Here is a 24,168-nt window from a genome sequence, read left to right on the forward strand (position 1 = left end):
TTTGTTTTGTTTTTAAGCTGCTTATTGTAATAATTAATGTCTACTGTTACACAGACCTAACTGTAATTTTTGACGTTTCTCTTTAGCCTTACCCAAACCTCCTGGAACACCTGTGGTGACAGAAAGCACAGCGACAAGCATAACATTGACTTGGGATTCTGGAAACCCTGAGCCAGTTTCTTACTACATAATCCAACACAAACCTAAAAACTCTGAGGAGCCATATAAAGAAATTGATGGTGTGGCCACAACACGCTATAGTGTGGCTGGCCTAAGCCCATATTCAGAATATGAATTTCGGGTAGTTGCTGTAAATAACATTGGGCGAGGACCACCCAGTGAGCCTGTGTCAACAAGGACTTCAGAGCAAGCACCTTCAAGTGCACCACGCAATGTGCAGGCCCGTATGTTGAGCTCTACCACCATTTTGGTACAGTGGGAAGAACCCGAGGAACCCAATGGACAAATACAAGGTTACAGAGTTTATTACACCATGGAACCCACTCAACATGTCAACAGTTGGATGAAACACAATGTGGCTGACAGCCACATTACCACTATTGGAAACCTGGTACCTCAAAAAACATACTCCGTGAAGGTTCTTGCTTTTACTTCTGTTGGGGATGGACCACTTTCTAGTGACATTCAAGTCATCACCCAAACAGGAGGTAAGCTAGCAATGTAAATACATGCATAAATTTTGCAGAGAGAGAATTTGAGCTTAAAATGTTGAAAACTACTTCCTTTCAAGGATAACCAGTTTATTCAGAGAGCTTTTTTAGATAACCTTTTTCTCAATTCCACAGTGCCAGTTATCATTGAAGAACTGAAATCATCCCCTCAGATTTTCATTTCTTTGTTATGAATCTCAATACATTTACTGTGGTCTCGGTGATACCTCCAGCCTGGAGGCAGGCAAATGATATGACTGCTATTTGGAAGTGCTCTGTGCACCAAAAGTGTTTGTCAAGTAGTTCGTCACAACTTTCTTTGGGAAGTTACCTGTGTTGGTGGGTTTTGTTTAGGTGGCTTGTGGTTCTCTTATGCTACATTACTCTAGTGAATCTTGCATTTGGAAATTTAAAATGTATGTGTACTGCATGTATATGCAAATAGTTGCTAAGATTCTGAAAACATATGAAAACATAGTGGTAGTCAATGGTGCGGAGTCTAGTTGGAGGCCAGTATCTAGTGGAGTGCCTCAGGGGTCAGTACTGGGGCCAGTATTATTCAATATATTCATTAACGATTTAGACGAGGGAATAGAGTGTACTATCAGCAAGTTTGCTGATGACACTAAGCTGGAAGGAGTGGCTGACACACCAGAAGGCTGTGCTGCCATCCAGCGGGACCTGGACAGGCCAGAGAGTTGGGCGGGGAATAACCTGATGAAGTTTAACAAGGGCAAATGTAGAGTCCTGCATCTGGGCAGGAACAACCCCAGGTTCCAGTATAGGTCAGGAGATTACATATTAGAGAGCAGTGTAGGGGAAAGGGACCTGGGGGTCCTGGTGGACAGCAGGATGACCATGAGCAGGCACTGTGCCCTTGTGGCCAGGAAGGCCAATGGCATCCTGGGGTGTATTACAAGGGGGGTGGTTAGTAGATCAAAAGAGGTCCTCCTTCCCCTCTACTCCGCCTTGGTGAGACCCCATCTGGAATATTGTGTCCAGTTCTGGGCCACTCAGTTCAAGAAGGACAGGGAACTGCTGGAGAGGGTCCAGCGTAGGGCAACAAAGATGATTAAGGGAGTGGAACATCTCCCTTATGAAGAAACGCTGAGGGAGCTGGGTCTCTTTAGTTTGTAGAAGAGGAGACTGAGGGGTGACCTTATTAATGTTTATAAATATATAAAGGGTGAGTGCCATGAGGATGGAGCCAGGCTCTTCTCAGTGGCAAACAATGATAGGACAAGGGGTAATGGGATCAAGCTGGAACACAAGAGGTTCCACTTAAATTTGAGAAAAAAACTTCTTCTCAGTGAGGGTGACAGAGCACTGGCACAGGCTGCCCAGGGAGGTTGTGGAGTCTCCTTCTCTGGAGACATTCAAAACCCGCCAGGACATGTTCCTGTGCGACCTCACCTAGGCGTTCCTGCTCCAGCAGGGGGATTGGACTAGATGATCTTTTGAGGTCCCTTCCAATCCCAAACATACTGTGATACTGTGATACTGTGATAAAAGCATTATAGTAACAACAAAACTTTGTGTAGGTTCAAGTAAACAGTTCTGTACACTTTGAATTTACAAATCGAGTCCAGCCTGCCCGAGAAAGTGCATACTGCAGGGTCACTGTATTCTTGTTTTACATTTGCAGTTAGGTTGTTTGGTTTCTGTACAGGAGTTTTAGGTCCATGAGTCAGTTTTATTAGTGAAGGACAAGCAAGCATAGTGCAAAACATTGCAGAGAAATTTTATGAAATCAAAAGTGAGAAGCTCTGGTGGAGCTACACTGCAGAAAGTGTTTTATTGTAGCAATAAGAAATAAAAGCTCCCTCTGTCTAGCAGTTTAGAGAAGACTGTATCAAATACTACTATAGGTCAGTGATTGCCTAGAAATATTATATAATACTACTTAAATTTTTTAGTACCAAGTTTCTTGTTGGAGAATCTGGGATCCCGCAAATTCTTAAAAAAACATATCTCCAACATGTGACTGAAGGCAGTTATGTTTGATCCACTTTTTACTTCTTCATTTTACCAATATTCATTTAATAAAGAAGAGAAGTTGAGATATTGTCCTGGAACCTTTCTAAGTATTGTGTTACACAAAGGTCTAGGTGATGCCTTTTTGCAGCATCTCAGCTGAGAATTTACTAACTTAACTTTTTAGACCTTATAGTGGTACATTAAAATGTGTCTGTATGCACATGCAAATGTGAATACGTACCCCGTAGTTTAATTTTGGCAGTTGCAACCTTTTCCAGGGACTTGTTTTTATACTGACATCTGACTTCTTTTTGAATACAGAGCAAAAAGCTTTTTGAAGAAGGTTTAGTGAACTCTTCATCTGTGTTTTCACTTAGAACCATAAACCTTTTAGATTAGCAAAAGTTTGTTAGTAGCTTCCCCAAGGATGGATGAAACAGTTGAAATAATGAGCACTGAGGCTCAAATGGACAGCCCAAGTTACACTACTTGCTGAAGTCACTTCAGAAAAGCTCTATTTATTAAAGCCTTTTAGAACTTGCCACTAAGCATGCCCGTCTGTTTCCAACTACTGTTGTAACCTGAAGAAATTATGGCAACATTTACAGTCCAAAAGGGATTCTTAATACACATTTTCAATTTTGTAACAGAGTTGATTTGACGTTGTTTATTGGTGACTATGTTAAAAATAAAAAAGAAAACCAAAAATGTGGCATACAGGGGACATTTTTAAGCACTGATACTTGTCCTTGAAATATAAACATTTAAAGTCATAAAAGAGAAAAATAGCTAAGAAAGTCTAGTGCAGTTCCCCAGTTCAGGGTATATTTAAAAACAAATATTTTCCCATCTTTCTAGCCAGAAGTTTCTTTTCAGTAAACACTGCAGAATATAATGCAGTTCTTGCCCTTCTCTTCCAGATTTGCTGTAATCTAGACCTGAATATGATTGTTTTGGTTTAAGTCCCTCTCAAACTGAAACTCATCCAAATAAATATAGTGAATTATAAAGTGCCATTTAAAAACAGTAGAAATTGATTTGACGGAAACATATTTAGAAGAACAAAAACGGAAGGGGATGGTGATTACTTTTTTATTTTCTTTTTTTTTGGGGGGGGGGTGTTTTGTTTTGTTTTGTTTTCCTTTTTGAAACAAATAAGCCTATCGTTGTTGTAAATATGTACCTTAACCATTATGATTTATACAACAAAATCTGATTGACAGCTGTGAGTTGCAGGTTCTGTTTGCTTGGTTTCCTTCAAAGCTTTCTTCCCGTATGTGTATTCTGATATTTGGAGAGAGATTATAAAATATGAAAAATTCGTTTTTAAAAAGCCTGTTTATGAGCCTCTTTACAAGCCTCTTCGGTTTCTTAATACAGCAGAATTGTTCTTTTGAAATGGCTGCATGAGTCGTTTCTTGCCTTGCAGGTCAGCCAAAACTCTGCTGAAAAATTAGGTTTCTAATTCAAATATTTATGAGGAACATATAGTTTGAGCGAAAGAGAAGGAAGTATTTTTCAGACAACTAAACAGTAAAAAAAAAAAAGGTTTATTTTCAGTTTTGTGTTTCAGTATTCTGCTTAAGTATTTCAATGAAAAGCCATGTCCTGTTGCCCAGTTGCTTTTACCAGTATTTACTTTATTGTAAAGACACCATTTTTAGAAATTAAGTTTTATCAGAAAACAGGCATAGAGCTGAATTTTTTCAATAAAGGAGGGTAAATTTTAAAAGCTACACCTAAGAAAGACCTTATTCTGAATTTTGGATCAAAGGATTTGATTCTGCTGAGGATAGAGTCAGGACCAATGCATTATTTAGGTGAATTCACTTACAGTAAATTTTAGAAAAAATAAGTATTGGTATAAGCTTTAGTGTCACACTTTGTGTCCTTTACTTCACTAGAAAACAAAATCTCTTTTGGTTTGTCCCCATGTAGCTGCCCAGGACATACTTCTTATGTATCATCTCATATAACTTTCTTAACTTAAACCAGTCAGAAGCACACATACTCTCTGAGCAACATACTTAAACTTGTGTGTACCAGGAAAATTCTTGAGCTTTAAACTGAATGTCTGGGTTTTGTTTTGTTTTGGTTTTGTTTTTAATGTGCAAAGACAGGATAGCTGCTGAGAATTCAGAGAATCCTGTTTTCATTCTCAGCTTGGTAGAAAGATGGAAGAGGGAGAAATACACAAGATCTATTGGGTAGCAGATTATTGGAGAAAGATAAAAAATATTCTGGGAAATGTATGTGTGCTTGTAAATATAAATATATTTATAAATATAAAACACATTGTTAATTTTAAACCAAGGAATGGCAGTGTTTGAAGACTAAGGATTATTAAAATTACTAAAGGGTAATCTTTTGAACATATGGACAAGGACAGTAATGAGAAGGTCAGGTATCTAACTTTCAGGGCACATAGATGGAGCCTTAGCTTAAGTGAAATGAGTTAATGATTCTGGAGTTCTTATTACAAAAGAAGATTAGAAATTCAGAGGAAGGGAGTCTTTAGCAAGGGAAAACAGTTCTGTGTTATATCAAGCTGGCTACTCAGGCACACATCGCAAATGTTTTCCTGAACACATCAATGGGAAGCCTGTTGTCTCTGAACTGCCACAGTAGTAGTCTCCCAGTGAATCTTTTCACAGTAATGGACTTCCCCAAGGGAAGGGCTGAGACCATGCAGCTGAAAACTCAACCATGTTGCAAGGGGACAGCTGGAAGGAGAATAATTTGGAGCTGAGGTGGAGTGCATAATGGTTTTTAAGTGACAAAATTCTCCTTAAAGGAACATTTCTGGTCATGTAGGAAAGAATATTTCAGCTTTTGAATAAAACCTCTGCTCTCAAAGCATACTTAAATTAAGTGTGCCAGTCTCTGTATTTACTTCATTAAGATACTAACGTGATGACACCAATATTTAGGATCTTACCCTCATGTAATGACTTTTTTGGCTTTTAATCTCCCTCTCTTTTCTTCTGATTAGAACACAAAATTAGGGTATTGATATGGATTTTTTTTTTTCCTACTCTGATTTTTTTTTAGTCCAGAGTTCTGATTTTTGCAAATACATGGATGAGTGCTGGAAATGCACACATTACTTTTGTTACCGAAATTAACTATAGAAGAATGCATCTTCAGATAATTTAAAGACAACTCTACTGCTACACTGTAGAAACAGAGTATAAGCAGAATTACTCTGGATAATTCATCTCTTCACTATGTTCTCTACTCATTCAGACAGCTCTATACAGAATCTGTCCTTAAGACTGACCAACATGTTTACATTATTCTGTGGGCTTCTTCAGTGTCAGTTACGCATATTATTTTGAGAAAGTGATTTAAAGATTTCTGGCTATTTTTTACAAAATGTGCTACACTTTTTGGATATTTAAAGTGTATGATAGTTTATTATTTTGAGTACTGTGGTTCTGCATTTGATACTGCAGAACTGCAAGCATCAGCTATGTTCAGACTCATTTGAAGAGGTTATTTCTGTTTTAGGAGAAAGACAGAGGAAGAACAGGATGCACATATAGTTAGTAGAGTGTGTGGAAGACAACATCCTGACACAGCTGCTCAGGAGTCAACTAAGGAAGTTGCTCACTGGACCTGGTGTTTGCAAAAAGAGAACTTGGGCATGGTGTGATGGTTGGGAGCCATCTTGGGCATAGCGATCATGAAATGACTGAGTTTTCTCCTTCTGGAGAAGTGAGGATGGGGTGCAGCAGAACTTCTACCTTAGACTTCCAGAGGGCAGGCTTTGGCCTGTTTAGAAGGCTAATTCACAGAGTCCTTTGGGAGGCAGCTCTGAGGGGCAAAAGAGCCGAGGGACACTGGACATTTTTCAAGTAGGAAGTCTTAGAGGTGCAGGAGCACTTCTATGTGCCAAAAGAGGAACCAGTGGCAAAGAAGACTAGCTGAACAGAGAGCTTTGGCTAGAACTCAGGAAAAAAAAAAAAAAAAGAAACTTTATGACCTTTAGAAGAAGGGTCAGGCTACTCAAGAGGACTACAAGGATGTTGCAAAGTTATGTAAGGAGAAAATTAGAACGGCCAAAGCCCAGCTATAGCTGATCTGGCTGCTGCTGTGAAAGGCAACAAAAATCATTTCTATAAATACATGAGCAACAAAAGGAGGCCTATGGAGAATCTTCATCCTTTGGTAGATGCAAAAGAAAATAGTGACAGAGGATAAGGAAAGAGCTGAAGTACTTACTGCCTTCTTTGCCTCAGTCTTTAACAGTAAGACCAGTTGTGCTCTGGGTACCCAGACCCCTAAGCTGGAAGACAAAGATAGGGAGCAGAATGAAGCCCCAATAATCCTAGGAGAAATGGTTAACAATCTACTTCACCACTTAGACATGCACAAGTCTATGGGGTTAGGTGCTGAGGAAGCTGCTAGAGATGCTCACCAAGCAACTTTCCATTATTTATCAGCAGTCCTGGCTAACTAGGGAGGTCCCAGTTTACTGGAAGCTGGCAAACATGACTCCCATCTACAAGAAGGGCCAGAAGGAGGATCTAGGGAATTATAGGCCGGTCAGTCTGACCTCAGTCCCAGGGAAGATTATGGAACAGATCATCTCGAGTGCCATCACATGGCAAATACAGGACAAGCAGGTAATGGATTCCAGTCAGCATGAGTTTATGAAGGGTCGGTCCTGCTTGACCAACCTGATCTCGTTCTGTGACAAGGTGACCCACTTGGTGGATGAGGGAAAGACTCTGGATGTGTTCTTTGGCTTTAGTAAAGCCTTTGACACTGCTTCCCACAACATTCTCCTGGAGAAACTGGCAGCTCATGGTATGGATGGGCATACTCTTCACTGGGTAAAGAACTGGCTGGATAGCCGTGCCCAAAGGGTTGTGGTGAATAGAGTCAAATCCATTTGTTGGCCACTCATGAGTGGTGTTCCCCAGGGCTCAGTATGGTGTCCAATTCTTTTTGTTATCTCTAGCAGAAGAGAGGATCGAGTGCAACCTCAGTAAGCTTGCAGACAACACCAAATTGAGTGGCAGTGTTGCTCTGCTGGAGGGTAGGAAGGGCTATACAGAGGGATCTGGACCAGCTGGATCATTGGGCTGAGACCAATAGTATGAGTTTCAACAAGGCCAAGTGCTGGCTCCTGCACTTGGGTCACAACAACCCCAGGCAGTGCTACAGGCTCGGGGAAGAGTGGCTGGAAAGCTGCCTGGTGGAAAAGGAGCAGGGGGTGTTGATTGACAGCTGTCTGAACATGAGCCAGCAGTGTGCCCAGATGGCCAAAAAGGCCAACAGCATCCTGGCTTGTATCAGGAATAGTGTGGCCAGCAGGACTAGAGAAGTGATTGTGACACTGTACTCAGCACTGGTGAGGCCCCACCTCAAATCCTGTGTTCAGTTTTGGGCCATCACTACAGGGGAGACATTGAGATACTGGAGAGTGTTCAGAGAAGGGCAACGATGCTGGTGTGGGGCCTGGAGCACAAGTCCTGTGAGGAGCGGCTGAGGGAATTGGGGTTGTTTAGCCTGGAGAAAAGGAGGCTTAGGGGCGCCCTTATTGCTGTCTACAACTACCTGAAACGAGGCAGGTGTTGGTCTCTTCTCCCAAGTAACAAGTGATAGGACAAGAAGAAATGGCCTCATGTTGTGCCAGGGGAGGTTTAGATTGCATATGAGGGAAAAATTCTTCACAGAAAGGGTTGTCAGGCATTGGAACAGGCTGCCCAGGGAAGTGGTGAAGTCACATTACACATTTGATTTAGTAATTATATTGCATGAGAATTTGGTATTTCAAAAAGTACAAGTATTGCTTTGCAGAAAAAAAAACTCTGGAGCCCATTAACTCTTCTATTGTGAGAGCTTTGCTGTAAACCTTCATATTTCTTCCAGAACAAGCAGAAGCATGAACACTTAGTCCCTTTCAGTTCCCAAACGACTGTAAGTTCTCTCCATCAGTCTATTGTCCTCTGAAAAACAGATTAATAATTAAACTGATTGAGTTCTGCTTTAGGTATGGATTTTACCCTAACAATGTAATGGGGCCCTTTCTAGCCTAGAGACTTTTCTCTGCTTCCAGCATCACTGGCAAACCGAGCACAGCCCTAGAGTTTTTCTGGTTACCTCAGTCATCTAGGGACCTGTGTACAGAACTAAAATGCTTTTCAGATTTGAGGTCCCATTTTATGATTCTCTTCTGGCACTTCAGTCAGGGATGGACATAGAACCACATATGCAGGACAAGGTCCAGCAATCTGTATTTGTGGAGGACTAGGCAAGCAAAAGTGTAGAACTTGGTATGAAGTTTTGAAAAGACCAATTTTGGACTTTGTTCTTTGTTTTGTTACTGCAAGTTACATCATGTTTACAAGCAAGAAATAAGGAGTATACTTGGTGCATAGGGAAGTTACGGGTTTTAGTGTATGTTTGTAGACCACATTGACCTCAAAGCAGTAAAGGCAGAAAAGAAAATTGAGAGAATGATCATGCAAAAAAACCTCATTCAGTGAGCTGACTATATACAGCATTAATACAGAAAGTTAAATTTGATCTGTGAAATTAAATACACTTCAGCAAGAGTATAAAGTCCACTTACATAGACTCTTCAGTTTCCCTAGGGTTTTTCCATCTCTGAAGGATACCAGCACCTTCTGTCACTGTCTTCGGCTTGGCTTAGTTCTCATGTACCACTGAAGATTTTTTTGAACAGACGTTGTTTGTTCTAGGCATAAATCCTAAATAGTTTAAAAGTTATTGTTCCCCTTTATTTTCTGGTATTTTTCCTTTGGCTTAAGGCATTGGGTTCCCTACCAAAGTTTATCAGCAATGCAATTTGTTTAATTTCTGTTAATTCGTTGTTGGTTTTGGTTTTGTTTTCTTTCTCTCCATCTTCTCTATCTGTTTGGAGGGATATAGATTTCCCTTTCACCGCGTTCTTCTGTCAGTGTTTTCAGAGTCACCTAACTGTGGTATAAAAATGTGAGGGGAGACTAGATTTTGCAGCAAGATATTATTTTGACAAACAACTTTATGGAAAGTCCCATTAACCATCAACTTGTTTTATAAAATAGTAGAGAATTGCAAACTTAGGCCATAAAGGTGGGTTTTTTATAAAGGAATTCTCGGAGGATGAGTGTCTTAAAACATGCAGAGAGACAGGAAATACCCTTTGTTCTCTATCTGCTACCATATTTATCATAATGGATTATACCAGCTTTCACATGGGTCACTTGACTAGTCATTTAGTATTACTTTCTGCTGTGTTATACAATTCATGTATCCATATGTTAAGCACAGATCACAGCATCAGAGGACAATTCAGGCTGGCAGGATGATCTTCTGGGGACGTCCAGCCCCAGCTTTCACTTGGAGCAGTCTCAGCCAGGGGTCCGACCAGGCTGCTCAGGACTTCTCCCAGCTGAGGCATAAAACCCCCCAAGGCTGGATACAGTCCAACCTCCCTGGGCCTCATCCCTACTGCTACACTGTCCTCGTGGGCAAAAGGCCTCTCCTTACCTGAAGCCTGAGTTTGTGCTGCTGCCTCTCATCCTCCCTTCTGCACCACTGTGAAGAGCCCAGCTTTGTCTCCTCCATCCCTCCTCTCAGTGCCAGGGATGCTCTTGGGTGCTTTCAGAGCTGTCCCTCTTCCCATTCCTGCAACTTCTCTTCACACAGCAAGGATCCCAGCCCAGAGCCATCTTGCTGAGGCCCAAAACCAGATGGAGTACCCAGATGTGATCTGACAGGCACTGTGCAGAGAGGACAGTCCCTGGTTATCAGTTCTGTCTCCTGCTCACACCACCCCAAGCACAGCTGGCTCTTGTTGCTCCCTGGGAAAATGTCTGTCCCTGGCTCAGACTGCTGTCTGCCGGATCCCAGGGCTGTCCCACACACTGGTGCCTGACTCCATCAGCCCTGGCCTGCATCCCTTCAGGGCTCTGCCTTCCTGAGACAGCACTTGCTGAACTTCAAGGGGAACCACAAGCCTGTTCCTCCCGCAGCTCTGGCTCCCTCTTAACAGCAACCTGGTCCTCAAGTGTGTCAACTGGTCCCCCACAGCTTGATGCCATCTGCAAACATGGAACCTGTGCCCTCCATTGTCTCCTCCAGGCCACTGATAGAGATGTCAAACAGAAGATGGATAGCATGGCACAAATAACATTGACTGCTGTTTGACCTTCATTGACCAGGCAAAGGTGATTTTGCAACTCCAAACCTGCTGCTCAGTTACTTTGCTGAAATATTTTTTCCCTGTCCTTTGATACACATTAAAGCAAATCTTATTTGCTGCAGCTTGGTTTTACCAGTTTTTATCTTTTTGTCAAGTGAAGCAAACAAAATGCCTACAGCCAGGTACCCACCTCAGTTTCATGAGGTACATTTGGAAGTACCTGTAGAAAAACAAACACTTCCAAATAGCTGCCTAGACTCCGGATTTTATTGTTAAGTTCTGGCAAGCCTGCACTGGGCCTCCAGATCTACTTCAAGCCATGTTCAAAAGGAGGCAAATGTGCAGCTATTGTCTGGTTATTGATCAGGAGTGTTTTTAAGCAGCTAGACTAAAATTTTGTAACGTTCACCTAGTAAATGCATTTATACAACTATGCTATAGATTTACTGAGTTGAAGTTTGATCTAGTGGTATTTCAGAATCTGCTTCAAAGTTAGGAATTACCAAGTGATGCCACCCTGTTCCTTTTCACTTCAAATCTGTTCAATTTTAAAAGGATAAAATTAGAAGCATTTCTGTCAAAAATACATCGTTTGTATTTCCTGTAATTGCTGCCTGTGCTTTTGTGAATTTTCCCTTTTGCACGTTGCTGTACCCAGGAAGTGGTCTTTATATAACAGACATATTTTTGAAAAATAGCTGATTACTCCTATCCTTTCTGGTTCCTGTAAAGAGACTTGGTCTTCTGTTCACCCTCACACCCTCATAAATATGCAACATCCTTCTACACCTTTCCTTTTCTGTTTTGTACCATTTTGGGGAAAAAGAGTAAAAAAATGTTAATGGTATGGACTTGCAGCATCCACACAGGAGACTGAATATGTAGCTCATGCTGATAGGCTATCTGTCTGTTTAAAGGTTAGATAGCAAACCTACCCCAGTGTACACAAATGCAGTGTTATCCTCAGAGTGACATTCTGTGTAAGTCTGGGGAAGATAAAAATTATAATCACAAATTATTTTTACTGTTTGTTCCATGGTGGTTTTAAGTCTTACTGTACAAAAAGAAATATAGTTGAAATAAAATTCTACCCTGAAAAATGATTGTGAAACGATCAGTATTGTCACATCCTACTTGTCACACCTGTTTTCAGTATGTGCTAAGAAATGCATCTCATATTTTTTTCTTAAAAAAGAAAAGGATGCCACATTTTATTCTTGAAAAGTTAGAAATGCTGTGAAAGATGTTCATGCCTTATCAACAACACTATTAACTAAAAGTAGTGGTTTAGAACTTGGTTGCTGAAATGACTGTATACATTCCAATGACAGGGTTATATTTTGCTGTCTTTCCCAGTCAACCTTATTATTTGCTGTAGATTTAGAGAAGTAAATGAGGGTAACATTTAGTCTGGATAATTTCTGTGACCATTACACAGGACAGAACAACAGAAAATGTTCTTGACTGTTGGAATCAAAGTTGCATTTTTAGTTCTTGCAATTAGAAAGCGTTGTTACTAGAAATTCAGCTATTTTCATAAAAATACCAGTCATTAAAAAGGTAAAAGTATGTTACTTAATGAGAACATTACTGGAGATCTCTTCAGTAGGTTATAACTTCTTCAAGTTACAAAAGCATTAAATATTTATGTGTCTTCTTAAAGAGCAGGATGTGTTTAGTATCTTAGTTATTTATGAGCTTAGCAAACCATTTTCAGATTTGGAAATGCGTGTAATGGTTTTAACACTTTGTTCTTGACTGTTCCAGGCAGTCTTATGTAATGCTAGCATTTCTCCATAGACACACTTAAATACATGTATTTTATTTGCTGTTTCACACATACATTATTAGATTGCTGGTATTCATCACTAGGCTTCTGTAAAATTGTAATTCGGTTGTATGTGTATTATTTACACTGCAAAGCATTTATTTGAAATTCTTGATAATTCATAATGTGTGAATTAAATATATTATTATTATTTTTCCAAGCTCAAATTAATTTATTTCAAAGTAGAGTCAATCATTTTTTTCACTTCAGTAAGTTCAATAAAAGTAACATTGTGTAAATGTTCAGATAGTAGTTCAAAAGGTTTGAAAGATAAGTGTTGAACTAGCCAAATAAATGATTGGCAACATTGTTCAACTTTTTCTTTAGTGCCTGGTCAGCCATTGAACTTCAAAGCAGAACCTGAGTCTGAAACGAGCATATTACTTTCCTGGACACCTCCACGCTCTGATACTATTTCCAGCTATGAACTGGTTTACAAAGATGGGGAGCACGGGGAGGAGGTGAGTGAAAAGACTATATATCTTTTAAATAGGCTTTAATGGGTCAGACGTAAAATGCTGCAATAGTTTAGAATAGTTGGATAAGTAACTTTCTTTAGTACGAATGTCTGGATGTTTAACAGCTCGTTAAAGACAGCAGTCAGCCTAACGATAGACTGAGAGTGTGTAAACAGCAGGAAAAGGTGTCAATGGTTACCAGCCAGTGGAACTTTGCTGTTGTTCACAAGTCATCCTCAGAAGCTGCATGCAGTTTCAAGCCTGTTCCTCTACAAAGGCTTGGAAGTAGAAGTGTTTTGGGGCATGTTATGGATTCTTAAGATTTTTTGCACTTCTACTTGTACTTTGAAGTCTATTTTCAGCCTTAGAGAATTTTTGTTTCTCTTTGCCATCCCGTAGGAGAGTGTTCAAGCTTCTCTAATCTTTCAATAATATTTGAGAAGAAAATGTTGAGTTTTTTTCTAAAGTCAAAAACCTGTTATGGACTTTGCCTGTACTATTATTCCTTAAAGGATTTACAGTTTGAGGCCCTCTGTGATGTTAGTACTGTGGACTTTAGAATACACCCTTCTTCTGATAAGGGAGCCATATGATACTGCAGGGTGTCCCAGACAAAAAAAGGAAGTTGACAGTCTCAGAAGGCAGTAAGAGAGTGTCAGCCTCATTGATTTTTCCTGCATTATTGACTCATTGCTGGTGCTTCAGCTGAGCTTATGTTTATGGCAGCTTCACACATATGCTGTGAATGCATAAACTTTAGAGGAAGTAACCCTCAAACAATATTTCTGTCTCAGAGTATCACCCATTAAGCTGTAGGCTTTAAAAATATTGTTTATTAATGGGTGTTTGTCAAAAGTAATGTATTTATTTTTTGTTTTGGTTTGATTCTCATTTATTTTATTGAATTTTATTATTTTCTCAATGGGGTTATCATAAGAGAATATAAGGATTTCTTCTATAGGCAACATATGGAATTAAGAGTCTCTGAATATTAATCAAGACATCCTCTTATTACGTATCTTTAGCAACGGGTTTCCACTGAACCTACTACATCTTATCGCCTGCAAGGCTTGAGGCCAAACAGCTTGTACTTATTCCGTCTAGCTGCACGTTCTCCGCAAGGCCTGGGTGCTTCGACAGCAGAAATCTCAGCCAGAACCATGCAGTCAAGTAGGTGTCTTTCCTTGCTAACTTTATCCCCTTGTCTTGTATTTCTTGAAGAGACTAATCTCGGTAGCTGAAAGGCAGCAACAGAGAAAAAGGCAAAACAATAAAAATATAGCATTCATGGTGCTTAATACAGCAAAAGAATGCCTAAAATGTGCATTTTTGTAGGTGTGCTAATGTATGAGTGACTTTTACATAATTTTAGAAAAAGACTCTGTAAACCAGTGTCTGAGGAGACAATATTATGCTGTCATAATATTTTATGTTATGTTATAATATGATAAAATGTTTTATCATGCAATAGATTTACATTAATAACAGTCTTCCACCCATGAAATTCCACCTGCCCAGTCTGCAGATTTCCTGTAATACTAGGTTGCTCCTGCAGCATCTCCCTGAAGTACAACTAATTTGTGGAGTGAGTCAGGTTGAGTATTTCAGACTGTACCAAATATTTCCTCATACCCCTTCTTCTGTAGTAGCTAATTTTTCTGATTTTGAGTTAGTTTTTTTTTAGTCTAGGCTCCTTATGATGTCCGGTCATTTTCTACATGGCTAGAAAAATAATTTCCTCAGTTGATGCTTATGGAAACAATGTCATGAAACTTATCACATTTGTCTGCAAAGGAGATGCAAACGTTTGTTAGGGATTTTTATGTACAATTTAAAATATTTAAATTGAGTCTTAGTTAAAAAATCAGATATTCAAGGATGATGCCCAGAAGTGCAACTCTTGACCGATAAGTTATGCTTTCTTGACTATTTGCATTCAACTGTGTTATTTTAGAACTTAGTGCAATTCTGTTAGTATTTGTTTTAAATTAAGTGACCTTTTCTTAAAGTAATATTATTCAAAACAGAAAACGGAGATTCTTAATTGACATGAGGCTTTTTAATTTGCTGTCATGAGAGATAATGATTGCACCAGCATTCTTTGTTAGTATTACGTATTAATAGTAATTAGTGTGACTGGAGATACTATGCTGTAGACCTTTAACCAAAGCTATATGTGCTTCTGAAGCATTTCTAAGGCATTTGGAATAAGCATAAAATAAGATTATGTAACAAAAGGCTAATTTTAGAGACAGTTGTAGGCACCTTTTAATTTTAACAATCCAGAATCAATAATTTGATGAAGAAAGAGTTATTAATTTATTCTGGGAGCCATTTCATCTATTTAGAATGCTCATTCTCTTATATTGGGTGAAGATTGCTTAAACTTTGCAAATAAAATAAACATCTGGGAGCCAAGGGTGCATTTTCCATATATAAGGACATTGCCATTTTTCCCATCTTGAATATAAGAATATACAATGGGTTTTCAGCCTTATGTCTTCAGATAGTAGGAAAATCCATTTTATTACAGTGAGCAGACCCTGTTTTTTTTCTGGAAAGATTGCAAAATCTTTTCTGCAAAAATAGTGTATTTAAAGAAAAAGTATATGCATTAATAAAATCGGTTACACAAGTAGATTATCCTTAGTTACATAAATGCAGTGTTTCGCATTTTCAGAGTATAATGGATTAAAAATTAATAAACTTCTATAAGTTTATTAGCAGTATTCTCCAGAATATGCTGTTGCCTTTCATCTTGGTTTCTGAGAAAGATGCTACAGGGATTTTTTTCTTTACGTATAAGATCCTTAAGAGACATTTTACTTGTATTTTACTTCCTGCACAAGTTGATGGTAGAAGGGGGGCAGCATGTTTTGAGTACTTGATTACTGAATTAGCCTAAGAAAAAATACCCAAATGTGATAATTCTCATCTGCCCTTCCCATCCACCTCCTCTAGTTAGTTGAAATGCTGGTAGATTCCCTCCTGTTTTCCCTTCAGAAGAGCAGTGTACCATACTGAGTAGAAAGCCATTGATCCCTGTAGAAGAGAAGTTCCTGTAGGGAACCAAAAGATACATGTGTAAATGCAATAGGTCACAGCAGGGTCCCAGACCTTCTCTGTTGCTTTAATTTTGTTTGATGTGCCTAGTATAAGTACCAGAAATCCATTTGTTTCTTTTTTCCTTTAAGAAATGGGCAGAAAATAGAATGGGGAGGGAGAAAAAAAAAAGTGCCATAAAGATCTTGCACCAAGAATTTCTGTTTTCCTTACAAGAGAGAAGGCAGAAATAGGAAAGGAGTCCACGTCCACAACTTCTGCCAGTGAATTTGCGCTATGGCTCCTTTTTCAGTGCTCTGAATGATCTCCTTTAGTAAACATAGACTTTGCTAAGTCATTTAAGCACATAAATGCATACCTAACTTTCAGTACTGCAGTTGCCTCACTGAAAGCAATGGAATGGCATGCATGCTTAAATGCTCTGGAGCCTGGAAAAGGTAAATATGCTAACAGACTCCTTCAAGTACAAATCAGTGAAGGTGAACACTTTTGCTCTGGAAGATCAGTGCTGTTGACAAGAGACGAAACAAAGTCAGACTATCTCACCATTCTGATGTGCTGAGCTTATGAACTCTGTAAAGTGAATACCTGCATTCTTGACACATTGTTTGGGGATAGATTTTTATTTCTTTTCCTATAGAAGTTACCTACATTACTGGTAGGATTTAATTCTTTGCTAGCAAAGGTGTCTCCAAGAGGAGGTAAAAAAATAAAACTGACAGCCGATCTAGGGTAAGTACAAGTTACAGTCAGAATCAACAAGCCTGTCACTTTTTCCTGGTAGGTAAATCTTTGAGTAAGACTTTCTTTGTCTTCTGCATGCTCTTAGTATGTTGACTACAATAAATGTTTCAGTAAATGCTTTCCATTTAAACGTAATTTACGGTTGACTTGTGTCAGGCAGACTCAGTTATAAAAAAAACCTGAAAAAATAATATTTTAGTTTTGAGAGCAAGAAGGCTACAAACATAGCAATTTATGAAGCAATTTTTAGCAATTATTGCAAGTTTATAAAATTTCTATAAAAAGTAAAATAAAGTAATCCCACTTGAAGGGAATGTGTCCAAATTTGTAAGTTAATACATGTCACGTGTCATTTAAAGTACTGGAGCTTGCACTAATTGCAATGGTTGTAAAGGTAGATCGGTAGTCATAGAAGTGTCACGTTTTTGTTTTATTTCAAGAGGAATTTTAATTACAGGTAGGTAATATTATTTTGAGGTTTCATCTTCATGTATTTCCCCTACATCCTTTTTCACCATTTAGTTGGTCTATTCATTTTCAATTTCCTCATGTTAATAAGCCAAGGTGCGTATGACTATCTGACCTTTTGGTTTTTTTAAGTTTCTACTTTTTTTTTGTTTATTTTTTGTTTTCATTTGGTTATCTTTTATTTATTTCTGTTTTTTTCTTTTGTTCATTTTTTTCAATCACTCCTATCCTTTCACTCAAATCCTCCTTTAATGCACTACTGAAATTAGAGCCATCAGCTCCTCCTCAAGACATTAGTTGCACAAGCCCCAGCTCCACTAGCATTTTGGTAAGTTGGAAACCTCCACCAGTGGAAAAACAGAACGGCATTATTACCGAATACTCCATCAAGTACATTGAGATTGATGGAGAAGATGTCAAGCCCCATGAAATTTTGGGAATTTCCTCGGACAGTACCCAATACCTTTTGGAACAGCTGGAAAAATGGACTGAGTACCGGATCTCTGTGACTGCCCACACTGATGTTGGACCTGGCCCAGAGAGCTTAGCAGTATTGATTCGGACAGATGAAGATGGTATGTTGCCTCCACTACATCAGTTCGCGCCTCTATGACTCTGTCGATCTGCTGTCTTTTGTATAGCCTAAGAGTATTTTTTTCTGCTCCTCTTTTTTTCCCAAATAACAGATGTTATCACCCTTTGAGTTTTTCAATCAAAGACTGGTCCTTTTTACACCATTTTTATATCTGGTTTTGGTTAGGGGTTTTTTTGTTGGTTTTTTTGGTTGGTTGGTTTTTTGGTTTGCTTTGTTTTTGTGGTTTTTTGGGGTTTTTTTGGTGTTTTTCTTTTTTTTTTTTCTTTTTTTTTTTTTTTAAAGAAAACACCTTTTTGTGAGTGACATGAATCTACTGCCCCTTTGAGCTTATACATATCCTTCTTTGTCCTCCTTTAACATGAAAATAACTCTTGGGAAAAACTTTCTGCCTTTCTCTTGATTTTACAGTTACCGTTATTTTTAAACAGTTACGTCAGTGAGCTTTTTTCCAGGTATTTTGTTGTTGTTGTTGTTGTTGATCGGTTGATTGTTAGGTTTTTTTAACCACTTTCTTGTTCTATGTTGTACTTTCTTTTTTTTTTTCTTTTTTTTTTTTCTTTTTGTTCTGAGGTTTTTTTTTGATCTTGGGAAAACTGATGCTCCACACATTTTTTTTTTTCTTCCATGCTTGAAAGTGACAGAAGACAGCCCTAATATCAGCCTCCTTTTTGTAGTATTAAAAAAACCCACGAAACAATTTAACAAACAGATACAAGGGAAATTTTTTAAAATATTTTGTGTTTTTATTAGTAGTATTATTATTATTTCAATGATTAAAATATCTCTTTGTACTATAATGCTTTGAATCTCAAAGCATCTTCCTTGGCTTTTGTACATTTTTACATGTTTTTCTATTTCTCTACTACTCTTTTTTCTTCCATTTTTTGCATCAGTCATGGTTTTTGATCTTTTCACTGAAAGGTAGAGCAGATTGGTTGAGCATTTTAATTTATTGAACAATTTGTATTCTCCAAAGAAAATGTAGTGAGTCTGCCCTTTTTAAGAAAAAAATCAGGACATGGGTGGGACAGGTGCCTGTAATTCTTTTCTGTCCAATGATGTTGTTCCAGTTCCTAGTGGTCCTCCTCGCAAAGTCGAGGTAGAGGCTGTCAACTCTACTGCTGTTAAAGTGTCATGGCGCTCGCCTGTGCCCAATAAACAGCATGGTCAGATCCGAGGATACCAAGTCCACTACGTGAAGATGGAAAACGGAGAGCCAAAGGGTCAGCCGATGCTGAAGGACATCATGCTGGCTGATGCACAGGTAATTTGGGCATTTTATGTTCTTTTCTAGGTCACAGTGAAAGCATTTTGTGTGCCACAGAGCTATACAGAATTGTCTTTTTTCCTATATTTCAGCCTACCAGTTAACATTTTTCATCCCTATTTTAACAACTTGTTTTCAGAATACTTAATGTTTAAAGGTTCTTGGGCCAAATGTAGGCACCGTTTTCTCCACAGGTGTGCAACTGAATGTTGTGTCATTCTGTTGGATCTCTCAAACCTGGAGACTTCACCCTGTGCCTGTGCTCTCAAGTTTTAAAGCATCAGGGACATCTGAGCCAGGTCATAGTCAAAGTAGCAAACTGTGCAGTGCCTGGCCCACCCACCCAATATTTCTTTGTTTCACTGGTGAACCTAGAATCATTGGAAACCTGTGTTAGCCAATTATTACAATGTTTCTGTCATTAGCTTGTATCTACCATGTGCAACTTTAGAAATCTCCAAGGTATTTATACTCACGGTTATTCATATCAATAACTGCAATAAAATGAGGAGCTTAGTTTAAATAGGCGTGGGGTACCTATATTACAAAATTTTCTGTCCATTTTGTAAATTATGAGGCATGATGGAAAAAAAAGCCTGATCATATGAAGTTTAAAAAGCTTCTAAAATAGGATTTTACTGATTGAGATACACTAGTGCTCTGTAAAACTGAAGATCGCCAGAGGTCCTGGTATTGGGCGAATCATCCTACATTGAAATTGTTACCAAAGTGCACACTGATGGCTGCTAGCTCTCAGTTTATGACTGGAATGACTGGAAATGATAAAGAGTTAAATTTGCCTATTAAGCATTTTATGTGAATAAAGAGATGGGTTTTGACTTCTTTTGTTTCTTCTTCCAGTCTTAATTCTAAATTTCAGCTCTGCAGATAGCTTTTTGGAGAACAGGTCTTCTGTGCCTACATTTTACTGATCACCGTGTTCTCAAAGTATTGTCCCTGTTCCTGGAGGTCTTTCTTGCAGTTTTATCTTCCAGTGTATCTATCTATATGTACTTACTTGCCTGTTTTGCAAAACATGGTGTTCTTACAGCTTATATTCAGTGGAGAGAAAGATGGAAACAAGTGAGGAGGTGGGAAGGGAAAAGGAAAAGTAAAAGAGAGAGGAGATGTAAAAGAAGGTGCTGCTGTGCTTTGGTTTTGCCTTTTCTTGCACAGGTTTTAACTTTTAATCTCTGTGTGGTAGTAGTTTAAAATAACTTTAAATACTAGAAGGTCAGAAACTGATGACTAAGTAAGATAATGTAGCCCAAATATCATGAAGACATAAGTTGTTTTTTTGTTGTTTGTTTGTTTATTTTTTAACACCTTTGGCTTTGACCTGCCTTTTTGCCATTTGTTCACTTCAGATAGTCATCCCCTTTCTCCTCCCCCCACTCCTTCCTGCGTGTCACACTTCTGTGATACATGTGAACAAGGCTTGTGCAAGGACCTTGATTGTAAAAGATCAGTGTAGTTAGGTTTCAAGACTGAAAAATCCTGCTGTTAATTTAAATAAGGCATTGAATTCATTTATGAAACTTGAACATATAAATTAGTAACATAATTAAATAAACCAGGTAGCCTTTAATTCTGCCTTGGTAGCTTTTACTACTACAATTTATTCTAAAATATTACTACATGATACAAGAGAATTAATTACTTCTTTGATCTTTCAAGGAAAGAAAAGTGGCTGTTTTTTTAGGGAGAGCGGGAGTAGAATTAAAAATGTCTGGCCTGATTTCATTAACCAAATTCTGAGTAATTCTACACCATTAATTCAAATTGTACATTATTTTTCCAGACATCTTTCATATTTATTTTACTATTAAGAAAAAAACTTTACTTCGACCAGGCTACAAATCTCTTCATTTTTTTTGTTTTTCCTTCCAACATTCTTTACTCTCAATCAGTGGGAATATGATGATACTACTGAACATGTGAGTAGTTTTTGACTGACTAGAAAAACAGCGTGTGTTGGGTTGGGGATTTTTTTCTTCCTTTTGCTTGTTTGCTTGTTGCCTCTTTTTATTTTATTTTTTTTTCTTTTTTTTTTGGTCATTTGCACAAATGCATGCTCCTAACATCAAAGACTTTTCCCTTACAGCACTTTTTTTTTTTTTCCCCATTGGGAGAATGGCAGTTACTGTTGCTTGCTTGTTCTGAGGTTTAGCATGATGCCAAAATGTACAGAACTGGTTTGTGTTTTCTTTTTGATGGCTGTCACTAATTTTGCCTCACAATTTCCTTTTTACAAGAAGAGGTTAGAAAAATAAAACTAAATTGGTTCAGAGTTGCGTAGCATTAGTCAGATTTTTCAGTATTCATTTTAAGTTAACATTTTTAATGTAGCTGAAAGTTGAAGTCACTTGTGCTTCCTTTTTGGTAATTCGATAAATGTATTTTGTATGAGAGCCAAATGTCTTGCAGCATTTATGCCTAAGTAGTAGTGTTTGCTCTATCCAAACCACACTTTTAAAGAGTAACACTACATGCAATCATATCTCTTACACCATGAAGCACTGTTTGTTTTAGATGAAGCTAATATCTTCGTTACTGTTCAAAGGATGGTGATTGTTTCGTTTTGTCTTCCTTTACAACTTAATTCTGTTACTATCAGGTGCGGTTTCCTTATGAAAGATGAGAAGTCTGTCTTACTGATTTTGGCCTATAGGGTCAATTAAATTCTGAGATACAGTCTAAGGAAGGAGTTTTTTTGTAGTTTTTTTAATGTGTTTTCATTTTATTTATCCCACTCATTTCTGATCATTACTTTGTTATTTCTGTATTGCTGATAACTGACTGTAAATACAATGCCAAATTCTAATCACATCTGTACTAAGCTTATACCCACTATCTTGAAAATCCCATTTATTGTGGATAACATGATCCATAATTTTTATATTAACTTTTATGGCTTTTGCATTTGAGGGGTGTGTGATTGCACATCTGCTACTTATTCTAGATGCCTAAAGGTACCATCTCTCTGGCAGCAGTGAAATTTAGTGTAAATCTGTTCAGGCATGTGAAAATTAAAAGGAGTAGTCCAGTGGTTACAGACTGAAAACTGATGAGTTGGGAGCTTTGAACCAGTCAGTTGCCTCCAAATACTGTCCTTTTACATTTGCATATATAATTAATTAATATCAGGAGTGTTCAAGGCTTAAATTCCTCTGACTGCCCTTACATAAGCCATGGTGGAAGTTTGTTTCATGTGAGGTGGCTGGCCCTTCACTTTCTGTGTCTGTATATGTGTCCGCACGCACATGTTTGCACATGTTGCGCTTTCCTTGACACTTAGAGTTTTATCTTGCTCCATTCACTTCTTCTAGCTGAAGAGCTACTATACTCGTTTTGTAGCTGCTGTCATTTGAGACCCATCAGATTTTTTTCTCTGACCAGACTTTTAATGGTGCTTTAGGTAGTTCTTTTAGATCTGAAGAGTGAATTGTTTATTAAGTCCTTTGAGATATTTAGATGCACAATCCAGCCACTGACATAGATTGCAATGGAAGTTTAGTAAAAGTAGAAAGGCTTTCTTATTCAGCTTATCCATCATTAATTAGAAAGTGTGGATACAACTGCAACACTCTTCTTACTAGGCATTTTGTAACTATATCAGTGATGTCCTGTAAATTACTAAGTTAAATGGAGTTTCTCAAATCTACATGTGCATGCATTTCACAGTATCACTAGTATTCCTCAGACAAGGTATTTCAGAAAGCTTTATTCACTGTTCACACCACTTGTGCCTTAAACTATCTGAGGCATGCTATTTGGAAGTGTGCTGTCTTTGATTGCTTAAGTGAGAGAAACATCTTGCATTATGAAGTATTTCACACACAATCTGTTGATGCTCTCAAATGCTTGCTGTCACTGCCGGGAGCACAAAAGTGTGTGAAATGTATGTAACATACAGGGGTTATCTGAAGGGGATTCCATGCTTTCCTGGAAAACAATCTATTTTTAATCAATTCTTCGTGCTTTATTTCATCTTAGGAAATGATAATTTCTGGGCTTCAGCCTGAAACTACATACTCCTTCACTGTGACAGCCTATACAACAAAAGGTGATGGAGCACGCAGCAAGCCCAAACTCGTGTCTACTGCTGGTGCAGGTAATAATCCTATACCCATTAATCTCTGAATAAATCTTTTGACTTTTCCTTCTAGTGTTTTGCTCCTACTATTTAAAGGTCTCCTGTTGTGTATAAAGTGTTCATAGGCCATAGGAGTTTGTTTCATTATTTGTACCTTTATTTATTTAGATAAAAACAGAAACAGTGCCCCCCCTTTTCCCCTTTCTCAGTTCAAGATGCAGCCAAACTGTAATACTTAACTTTATACTTTCTAGTAGCTTTTCCATTCTGGTTTGTGTCTTCTTGGAGACTGAAAAATAGAAATTCAGAGCTAAGAAGGATATTTGAAAAACTTTCCTGATCTTTGTGGGAGCAGTAACACTGCTGCCTGTCAGTAAGAACTTTGAAAGAACCTATCTGTATGACAGTAACAGCTTATCTCAGGAGAATGTGATTATTAAAGAGGAGAATTAGAAAATGGAATTAAAGTCCAGCCTGTGAAACCCTGAAACCCATATTGCTTCAGTGGCAAGCTGAGGCATAAACTGGGGCAAAATACACCATACCACTGTGTTCAGTCTGCATTTGATCAGAGGTGGTACTAGATGGTGGGTGTCTGGATGCATGACCAGTTCAGCTGATTCAGTTAGCACTGATGCAGTGAACGGAATTGTTTTTAGATGAGGGACAAACGTTTGGATTTTTTTTTTTATTTATTTATTTTTTTTATTTTTTTTTTAATTTAAATGGTTCACTTTGGCACAGCTTAACCAAATGATGCCACCACAGCCTTAGTGTGCTGTTCACCTACAGGCATTCATGTCCTGTAGGTGTTCATTTTCTGGGTTTTATGGTGTAGCCATT

General features: G+C 38.3%; 1 protein-coding gene across 1 annotated transcript in view; it reads left to right on the top strand.

Moving 5' to 3' along the window:
- Positions 1-24,168, top strand: part of PTPRD (protein tyrosine phosphatase receptor type D) — a 355,891-nt gene that overhangs the window by 224,147 nt on the left and 107,576 nt on the right. Inside the window, exons 8-14 of the mRNA XM_082074403.1 lie at positions 87-668; positions 12,962-13,095; positions 14,118-14,262; positions 17,637-17,942; positions 19,033-19,226; positions 21,140-21,166; positions 23,226-23,343. Of these exons, the coding sequence (XP_081930529.1) occupies positions 87-668; positions 12,962-13,095; positions 14,118-14,262; positions 17,637-17,942; positions 19,033-19,226; positions 21,140-21,166; positions 23,226-23,343 (1,506 nt within the window). The remainder of the gene's footprint in view (positions 1-86; positions 669-12,961; positions 13,096-14,117; positions 14,263-17,636; positions 17,943-19,032; positions 19,227-21,139; positions 21,167-23,225; positions 23,344-24,168) is intronic.

This window comes from Streptopelia decaocto, assembly GCF_964273445.1.
Source record: "Streptopelia decaocto genome assembly, chromosome: Z".
Taxonomy (NCBI): Eukaryota; Metazoa; Chordata; class Aves; order Columbiformes; family Columbidae; genus Streptopelia; species Streptopelia decaocto.